The sequence below is a fragment of the Limulus polyphemus genome, unplaced genomic scaffold (genome assembly GCF_000517525.1).
Source record: "Limulus polyphemus unplaced genomic scaffold, Limulus_polyphemus-2.1.2 Scaffold2581, whole genome shotgun sequence".
Classification (NCBI taxonomy): domain Eukaryota; kingdom Metazoa; phylum Arthropoda; class Merostomata; order Xiphosura; family Limulidae; genus Limulus; species Limulus polyphemus.
In genome coordinates this window covers 132425-142908 of record NW_013668191.1, presented here as the reverse complement: position 1 = coordinate 142908, position 10484 = coordinate 132425, and the positions used below count along the sequence as shown (strand labels likewise).

Here is a 10484-nt window from a genome sequence, read left to right as displayed (position 1 = left end):
CGCCCTAACCACCTGGCCATGCCGGGCCTCTACAAACGGACCTGGCTGGTTGATAAATCCAGCTTTTAGATCTGCCGATTTGAAAGAACTTTGATTCATAAGTAAATAGACAAATTTCATTTAATACTTTTATGAATTTATGTGTAATATTTTAGTCACAATTAACAAATATATGAAACGTACTCGAGTCATTACTTTATTTCTAGCTTTTAAACACACGAAGCTATGTGTGGTGAGAAAAACGAAGATTCTAAAAAAGTTGTAAAATTCTTACATTGTGAAAGTATATTCACTGTTATAGGTTGATATAAAACCTTCAAGTAGCCGTTAACCCAGAAATGTTCATATTGCAGTTCTTTTTAAAAATAATATTTACATTATATTAAATAAACTTGAGTCATCCCATCGATATTAAATATCCACTTTGAACAAAGGTTTGCAGTGAGTATTGGGAAATAAGTATTTTGTATTACATTAATATATATATATATATATAGGTACAATATTTCATTCGCTAGTGTTATTTTGTCAACTATATGATGAAATAAAATAGTATTTAAGTACTCCCGTTTGTTATTAGTTTTCAAGTAATCTGTTGAAAACAAATTTATATCTTAAGCTTGTAATGTTGCTCTTTACTTAACTTACCAGAGTTTGCAGTACAAAGAAGCAGAAGTATCCCTGTTATGAGGAATAAGTTACAGAAAGAAACAGAAGTCTTCCTATCATGGTGAATAAGTTACCAGAGTTTGTAGAGCAAAGCAATAGGAGGGAGGACATGGCTTTCTTATAGGACAAAGAAGAAGAATACGACTACCTCTCAAAAAGAGGAAAGATAAGACTTGCCCCAAACAGGGCGAGGAGAAATAAAGCGACTTTCCCTAGGTTAACTAAGGAAAACATTTTTCCGTTGTTAGATGAAGAGGAAGAAGGCAGCTTAACTGTAGGAACAACAGAGAAAATGCTGTTTCTCTCGGGTGAGGAAAGAGATGATTGGTCTCTCGTAATGTTAAATAGAAGAAGATATTGTAGGACAGAAAGAAGATGACTAATCTTTCTTAGGGCCAGGTGAATGGAGGTTAATTTCTTACAGAGTGAAGAGGAAGATGATTGATTTCTCACATAAGGGGAAGAGGAAGGATATAATACTTTGCTCTGGAACAAATGGAAAAAACGACTCGTTGTATAACGGCTGAAGAGAAGAAGTCGTTAGAGAAAGACGTGTCCTTGTTACAGCAAAGAAATACAACTCGTTTCTTTTTGAGCTTATATTTTAATTTCTGATTAGTGTTTTCTTTTTTCAGCCTATAGTATAGAAAGAAAATAATCACGAAATGTAAAAAAAAAACAAAAAAACTAAATAATACTGACTACAAGATGAGAAAAGCTCAGATTTTAGGAATTTGCATTTTTATCTTTAATTGAATTTTTGAACCTACTTGCTTTCCTAAAATCATGGACAACAAATATGTATCTGTCAAATCAAAAGGCTGACTACGTAATTAAGGATTTTTGTTTTTATAAAAGGCTTAGTTACAAACAGCATACGAACATGAAATTGGAAATAATATTATCGTTAAAAAAGAACTACAGTATATTCATGAAGTCGTTATTCTTTATCACTTAATTCTAAAAGGTTTGATGTTATCATAATTAGAATAGATGTGGTATATATATTAGAGATATCTTTTCTATTTACTAAAGGTAAAATTGAAAATATAATCTGTCACTTAGAAGCCTAATGCATTCTTTGATTTGTCACACCCTCTACTGTAGACTGTAGTTTAATCTTAACAAGGATCATCAATGCACCTTGTGTCAGTAAACTAAAGAAATATAATTAGGCCCCTTAGAATAGAGATGTGGATGAAATATTTATGGGGTTTTTGACATTAAATTCCATTCTTTTATCAAACAAGGGTAGGCCATAAGTTTTTCTAAGTGAAAATTGTTGAAAAGTTCTGTCTTCCATTTAGTGTATCAGTTCAATAGTTTTTAAAAGTGTATACTGTTGACTAGCTGTCTTCCCTTTAGTTTGTCAGCTAAAGAGTTTTTAGAAGTGAATACCGTTGACTAACTGTCTTCTCTCTAGTTTATAAGCTCAGGAGTTTTCGGAAGTGAGTACTGATGACTAGCTGTCTTCCCTTTAGTTCATCAGCTCAATAGTTTTTAGAAGTGTATACTGTTGACTAGTTGTCTTCCCTTTAGTTTGTCAGCTCAAGAGTTTTAGAAGTGAATACCGTAGACTAGCTGTCTTCTCTCTAGTTTATAAGCTCAGGAGTTTTCGGAAGTGAGTACTGATGACTAGCGGTCTTCCCTTTAGTTCATCAGCTCAATAGTTTTTAAAAGTGTATAATGTTGACTAGCTGTGTTCCCTTTAGTTTGTCACCTAAAGAGTTTTTAGTTAAAGGGTTTCATTGGAGTTTATAAGGTGTGCCTCCGACTATTTATATAACATCCAAAATAACGACACCGTAGTGCATGACTGACACTATGTTTTAATGCACCATAAATATGTCTAAATACTCGAGAATTCTCTGAACTGTATTCCTTATGTTTTCTTATCTATGTAAATGCTCGATTAGTGAAATAGCGATAGCGTGGTGGTATTTTTGAAAAATATGCCTAAATGTTCGTTAATTCTACGTATTCCTCATCTCTTATCGGCATAGATACAAAATCACTGATCTCACCATGAAAGAAAGCATACATGTTCGGTAACCTTGACGCTATTATTGACAAGAAGATGACGGTAACCTTGACGATAGTGTGTACAAGATGACGGTGACCTTGATGATAGCATTACTAGATCTACAGCACGTGGACAAAGCATAAAATTTCGATATTTTAAAACTGTAGAGGTTTGTTAGCAGTACCGAGTTACTTCAAAAAAAAAAAAACTTGTATGAAATGAACAAATAATATCCACCTCTGTTAGATCTTTTTAATTAACAAAAAGTGGAGAAATCGCTGAGACAGCTCATGAAATTACAGAGTGCACATAAGATGGTCAAGTATGAGGAAAAAGAAAACTTGCTTCACGTGTGTATACAATGCAGTTAATTATAAGAACTTCAAATAGTGTTACGTAAGAAAAATGATTAGAATAAGACAACTTTCAACATTTTTTCTGGAACTTTTGGCTGGTACTAGAAAGTTAGAATAATGTTGAGTGAAAATTATATCCTATATTACGCATCACGACTGATTCCGAAAAAAACACGTTGACTTCAACTACTAGTGGACCAATTTTAATTTAATTTAAGATGACAGTAGAAATGTAAACAAAGCTTAACTTAAAAAATACTAACTATAGATCTAAGGTGGACCAAGATAACAGTATAAATGTAGTTAACTTGAACAAATACTAACTATAGATCTAAGGTGGACCAAGATAACAGTATAAATGTAGTTAACTTGAACAAATACTAACTATAGGTCTAGGGTGGACCAAGATAACAGTACAAATGTAGTTAACTTGACCAAATACTAACTATAGATCTAAGGTGGACCAAGACGACAGTACAAATATAATTAACTTGAACAAAACCTAACTATAGATCTAAGGTGGACCAAGATAACAGTACAAATGTAAACAACGTTTAACGTAAAGAAATACTAACTATAGATCTAAGGTGGACCAAGACAACAGTACAAATGTAGTTAACATGACCAAATACTAATTATAGGTCTAAGGTGGACCAAGATAACAGTACAAATGTAGTTAACTTGTCCAAATACTAACTATAGATCTAAGGTGGACCAAGATAACAGTACAAATATAATTAACTTGACCAAATACTAACTATAGGTCTAAGATGGACCAAGACGACAGTACAGATATAATTAACTTTAACAAAACCTAACTATAAATCTAAGATGGACCAAGATAACAGTACAAATGTAAACAACGTTTAACGTAAAGAAATACTAACTATAGATCTAAGGTGGACCAAGATAACAGTACAGATTATAACTTGACCAAATACTAACTATAGATCTGAGGTGGACCAAGACGACAGTACAAATGTAGTTAACTTGACCAAATACTAACTATAGATCTGAGGTGGACCAAGACGACAGTACAAATGTAGTTAACTTGACCAAATACTAACTATAGATCTGAGGTGGACCAAGACGACAGTACAAATGTAGTTAACTTGACCAAATACTAACTATAGATCTGAGGTGGACCAAGACAACAGTACAAATAAAATTAACTTGAATAAATACTAACTATAAATCTAAGGTGTACCACGATAACAGTACGGATTCTATCTTGAATAAACACAAACTACAAAATTACCTTGAGGTTTAATGAATATAGCCCATTTATAATACTTACGTTCTTACACATACTGAGTAGAATGCATTGTTTCATCAGTAAGGTAGTCACGATAATTCAAATTAATCAATCATACATTGAACTTGTAGCTAGATCTAGTTTGATTATTATCTGGAGGTTATAAATGGTTTGCATGTGAAATTTGACAATTTTTCTGGTGCATAAAAGTATTTTTAATTTGAAAATCAAAATTACTTTGCATATTGGATAGTCAACATTCGAAAAGAAAAATACACGAGGAAATCATTATTTAAGAAATCTTAAAACTTAATAGAATATCTGATATTTTGTGTATGAAAGATACGCTTACTGTATTAAAAGTTGTAGTATGACAATTGTAAGAAGCACAAAATATTTACGAGGTTGGCCCCTGGGACCAAGCCCGATGTTATAGGTTAATAGGTTTCATGATGCTAGAAAAACGCTTAGGATCAAGAAGTCTTGATAGAAATGAATAAAAACCCTATAACCCGAGCATTTTCGAAAGGTCCACTTTTCGAAAGCGCTCGGGCTATAGGGTTTCAATACTCACAGTACATATAAATCTTCTGCAGCTTTGTGCTTAATAACAAACAAACATAAGTTACTTTTTAATCTCAACTTATTTATATATGTTTGAAGAGTGTTTAGTTTAATTTCTCAAAAACATAAGTGTTTAAAGTGTTTGTTTGTAGTTAAACACAAAACTACACAATACGCTATCTATTTCTAGTGTAAGTTCGCAGAAATATCGCTGTGCCAATGGGGAGGGGGCTCTTTAGATAGAATGATGCCTAAAATTCACCTTTTATGAATTTATCAAGAATATTTCTGATTACTTTGCATTTTCCAAATAATTTTTGCATGCCTAGAAATATTCCTAATCACTTTTAATTTGTTAAGGAATATTTTTCATCAAGAAACGTTTCTGACTACTTTTTGTTTGCCTAAGAATATTTCTGATTATATTTTTGTTTGCCTAGAAATATCTCTGATCATTTTTAATTTGCCTAAGGTTCCCTAGTGGGTCAGTGGTAAGTGTACAGACTTACAGTGCTAAAATTCTCAGTTCAGTTCCCTGTTGTGAACAGAGTGCAAAAAGCACATTGTGTAACTTTGTGCTAAAACAAACAAATAAACATAACTGCTTGGGAATACTTCCAATCTCCTTTTATTTGTATAGGAATATTTTCAGTCACCTAAGCATATTCCAAACTTTTTGCTTAAGCAAATAAATTGTTCAAAGACTAGCATACATTGTAACAGTTAAGCCTGGAATAGTTTTGTTGATGCTGTTTGGTGAAGCTTTAATTTTGGAAGAAGATAAAAACATCACAGAAAAAATACTGATACAAATGAGACTCCTATTGGAATTTTATTTAAACAACATTAATTTTTACACAAATACAACTATAATTTTATGGTTTTCTGAACAAAAAAAAATCTGTTATATACATAGGCTTTTATATATTATTTAAAGCAGGTGTATAATGGACTTGATGGTAAAGGTGGAACCATTAATGGCAACTACAAGAAATGGTTTCCATAACAATCATATTCAATTGACTAGAAAACAAAATAGTAGTTTTGTTTAATAATGTTAGTTGCTGTTTCAAGGACCAACAAAACTGAAATGCACTTCCATAAATATTACTATACATTGCACAGAGAATATACACATAAGAGTAAATTATACACATCTCTCTCATTTGGCACATCTTTTAAAAGGTTATGAGAAGTGTTCCAAACTTTACAAAATACAACTGCTTATAATATAATTAATTATTTATGGTAGTAGAATGCTACTTTTGCTTTCTATCTGTCTGATTTGTGCAGTACTTTATTCAGTGTGGCACATAGTGTCATCATTTTTATACAAATTACATGATACTATTACTGGCATTCATTTTAAGAAGAAAAACCTACTGCTAAACAGTAAGTTATAACAGTTGCTACCAGCACTTTTAGAGATTAGTGCACTACGATTATCAAAGATAGAAATACTATAGAGATGTGCTGAAATCTTCTGTCAATATTAGGTACTGGAATTGTTCATAGGGTCACACAGAAGTTGTTTAACTGAAATAATCCATAACTATTGAATCAAATGTTGGCTGATTAGAATCATCAGCAATTATTGTAGTAATTTCAAATTTATCATTTCCTCGGCTCCAGTCCCTCAGTGGTAAGTTTAAGGACTTACAACACTAACATTTAGGGTTTGATTCCCTATAGTTGGCAGTGTGCAGATAGCCCATTCTGTAGCTTTGCACTAGGAAAACAACAAAATCCTTAGTTTAGATTAGAACCAAAGACCTACACCAGAAACCAACTCAAATTACCACACTGTCATGTCACAAGTCAGCCTTCTAAAGCCATAAGTAGCTGTTAAAAAAAACGAGTACCTGTTATGTCAGTGGTTAATCATCTGAAATCACAAGTGACTGTTATACTAGAAAACAGTGGACTGGAATCATGAGTGACTGTGATACTGTAGAATAATTGACTAGAATCATGAGTGACCAATACTAGAAAATAATGGACTAGAATCATGAGTGTAATAATGAAAAAGTAGACTGGAATCATGAGTGACTGTGATAGTGTAAAATAATTGACTAGAGTCATGAGTTACCAATACTGGGGAATAATGGGCTAGAATCATGAGTGTAATAATGGAAAAAGTAGACTGGAATCATGAGTGACTGTGATAGTGTAAAATAATTGACTAGAGTCATGAGTGACCAATACCGGAGAATAATGGACTAGAATCATGAGTGTAATAATGGAAAAAGTACACTGGAATCATGAGTGACTGTGATAGTGTAAAATAATTGACTAGAGTCATGAGTGACCAATACCAGAGAATAATGGACTAGAATCATGAGTGTAATAATGGAAAAAGTAGACTGGAATCATAAGTGACTGTGATACTGTAGAATAATTGACTAGAATCATGAGTGACCAATACTGGAGAATAATGGGCTAGAATCATGAGTGACTGTAATAATGGAAAAAGTGACTTGGAATCATGAGTGACTGTGATACTGAGAATATTGACTAGAATCATGAGTGACTGTAATAATGGAAAAAGTAGACTGGAATCATGAGTGACTGTAATACTGGAGAACAATGAACTAGAATCATGAGTGACTGTGATCCTGGAGAATAATTGACTAGAACATGGGTGACTGTGGTATTGGAGAACAGTGGACTGGAATCATTAGTGACTGTGATCCTGGAGAATAATTGACTAGAACATGGGTGACTGTGGTATTGGAGAACAGAGGACTGGAATCATGAGTGACTGTGATACTAGAGAATAGTGGACTAGAATCATGAGTGACTGTGATACTGGAGAATAGTGAACTGGAATCATGAGTGACTTTGATGCTGGAGAATAGTGAACTGGAATCACGAGTGACTGTGATACTGGAGAATAGTGGACTGAAATCATGAGTGACTGTGATACTGTAGAATAGTGAACTGGAATCATGAGTGACTTTGATGCTGGAGAATAGTGAACTGGAATCACGAGTGACTGTGATACTGGAGAATAGTGGACTGAAATCATGAGTGACTGTGATACTGTAGAATAGTGAACTGGAATCATGAGTGACTTTGATGCTGGAGAATAGTGGACTGGAATCATGAGTGACTGTGATACTGGAGAATAGTGGACTGAAATCATGAGTGACTGTGATACTGGAGAATAGTGGACTGGAATCATGAGTGACTGTGATACTGGAGAATAGTGGACTGAAATCATGAGTGACTGTGATACTGTAGAATAGTGAACTGGAATCATGAGTGACTGTGATACTGTAGAATAGTGAACTGGAATCATGAGTGACTTTGATGCTGGAGAATAGTGAACTGGAATCATGAGTGACTGTGATACTGGAGAATAGTGGACTGGAATCATGAGTGACTGTGATACTGTAGAATAGTGGACTGAAATCATGAGTGACTGTGATACTGTAGAATAGTGGACAGGAATCCTCATGATTCTAAATGACTATTCTCCAGCATCAAAGTCACTCATGATTCTAAATGACTATTCTCCAGCATCAAAGTCACTCATTGACTTTTAAACTAGAGAGAATCATGAGCCTTTGTTCTAAGTTCCACTTTTTCTTGGTTGATTTATATAGCAGTTAATACCCTAATGAAAGCCTTGTTAGAGATGGTGTGCATACATGGTGTTTTTCATTACATAAAATAGCAATATTGCAACAGTAAAAGCTGTGTACTTGGTGTCTTTCATGTTTCAAAAAAACAAATTATATGAATATTTAATATAACTCTAACCCACTGTTGTCACCATCTGAATCTGATATATTTTATATTATGTCATCAGTTTTACTTTAAGATTAGATTTTGTTTTCTCCTCTCCAATTTTTTGTTAAAATGTTGGTAGCTAGTGACTTTCACATCTCTCTGATATGATCTTTAACAGTTGATCAAATTTGGAACACCTCTCATTTGCTCCAACCATTGCCCCTTTAGTGCCCCACAAAAATCTCAAATGAAACTCTGTTTTGAACATGTCTAATAACTGTTTATCATATTTGACATTTTCAAGGACAATTTCACTATTTCTCTTAAAGGTGGAATTTTGTTGAATATAGGTCCTTCCCATTTCAAGATGGGTGAACAGTAGCTGTAGTCCATAATCAGCAGCTTTTTGTTCCCATGGGAGCCCCAAAGTGAGAGGTTTCTCTGCTTCCTTGCTGTCTGTATTGGGTTTCTCCTCAACTGGTTGTATTTCCTGCTTCACATTCAGGTCCTTGTGATGTTGGAGTATAGTGATTAAGGACACAAGATAGGGGATACACGTGTTAGGGGCTAGGGGATTAGAACACTCTTCCATTGATGTTAATGTTGGCCTCAGTTTGCTTTCATACGTTAAAGCATTTTCTGTAAAATTAGCACGCAGAGCAAACCAAGTGGATCGTAGACGAGTTATCTAGTGAGAAAAAACAAAAACCAATAATATTTTGGAGAAGCACATGGCATAGGAATCATAACACTATAATACACTTTCAATTCAACATACATAGTATTTTGAAAGAAGTTAATTAAATTTATTCACAAGTAGAGAACTCAACCAAAATGACTTTACACTTTTGCTATGATTTCCTAATGTACTGTGAATATAGTTACAATTAATATCCCAGGATATGTTGGTAAAAATGGGATAATTTCTTTGCTATAAAAAGTTAGGTAATAACTGAATTAAATTATCTCTTTCATAATGTCCACTATATCTGACACCATAAAAACTAGCAAAAAAGTTAAAAAAATAAACACTAATGATAATACATGTCCATCACATCCACTACATTTAATACCATCAACACAAATTAATAACACATATCCATCACATCCACTACATTTAATACCATTAACACAAATTAATAACACATATCCATCACATCCACTACATTTAATACCATCAACACTATTGATAATACATATCCATCAAATCCACTACATTTAATACCATAAACATTAATAATAATACATATCCATTACATCCATTATATTTAATATCATAAACATTAATGATAATACATATCCATCACATCCATTACATTTAATACCATCAACACTATTGATAATACATATCCATCACATCCATTACATTTAATACCATAAACATTAATAATAATACATATCCATCACATCCATTACATTTAATACCATCAACACTATTGATAATACATATCCATCAAATCCACTACATTTAATACCATAAACATTAATGACAATACATATCCATCACATCCATTACATTTAATACCATAAACATTAATGACAATACATATCCATCACATCCACTTACATTTAATACCATAAACATTAATGACAATACATATCCATCACATCCATTATATTTAATACCATCAACACAAATTAATAACACATATCCATCACATCGACTACATTTAATACCATCAACAATATTGATAATACATGCCCATCATATCCACTACATTTAATACCATCAACACAAATTAATAATACATATCCATCACATCCATTACATTTAATACCATAAACATTAATGACAATACATATCCATCACATCCACTACATTTAATACCATAAACATTAATGACAATACATATCCATCACATCCATTATATTTAATACCATC

General features: G+C 32.8%; 2 protein-coding genes and 1 long non-coding RNA gene across 5 annotated transcripts in view; 1 reads left to right on the top strand and 2 right to left on the bottom strand.

The window, feature by feature from the left end:
- Positions 1 to 2927: 2927 nt before the first annotated feature.
- The window catches only part of LOC111087750, a 19021-nt gene continuing 11464 nt past the window's right edge, over positions 2928 to 10484 (top strand). The window contains exon 1 of the long non-coding RNA XR_002612402.1: positions 2928 to 3042. This is a non-coding gene — a long non-coding RNA (uncharacterized LOC111087750). The remainder of the gene's footprint in view (positions 3043 to 10484) is intronic.
- On the bottom strand, positions 6631 to 8650 carry LOC111087749 (carboxypeptidase Y-like). Its single transcript, XM_022395517.1, has 2 exons — positions 8403 to 8650; positions 6631 to 8311 (listed from the first exon to the last, which is right to left on the bottom strand). Exons 1-2 carry the CDS (start codon positions 8428 to 8430, stop codon positions 7575 to 7577), a joined length of 765 nt encoding a protein of 254 aa, XP_022251225.1. The 5' UTR covers positions 8431 to 8650; the 3' UTR covers positions 6631 to 7574.
- Positions 8717 to 10484, bottom strand: part of LOC106467351 (SH2 domain-containing protein 3C-like) — a 27463-nt gene continuing 25695 nt past the window's right edge. For all 3 annotated transcript variants that reach the window (XM_013927697.2, XM_022395515.1, XM_022395516.1), the window contains one exon: positions 8717 to 9290. In XM_013927697.2, coding sequence (XP_013783151.1) covers positions 8742 to 9290 — 549 coding nt within the window. In that variant the 3' untranslated portion in view covers positions 8717 to 8741. The remainder of the gene's footprint in view (positions 9291 to 10484) is intronic.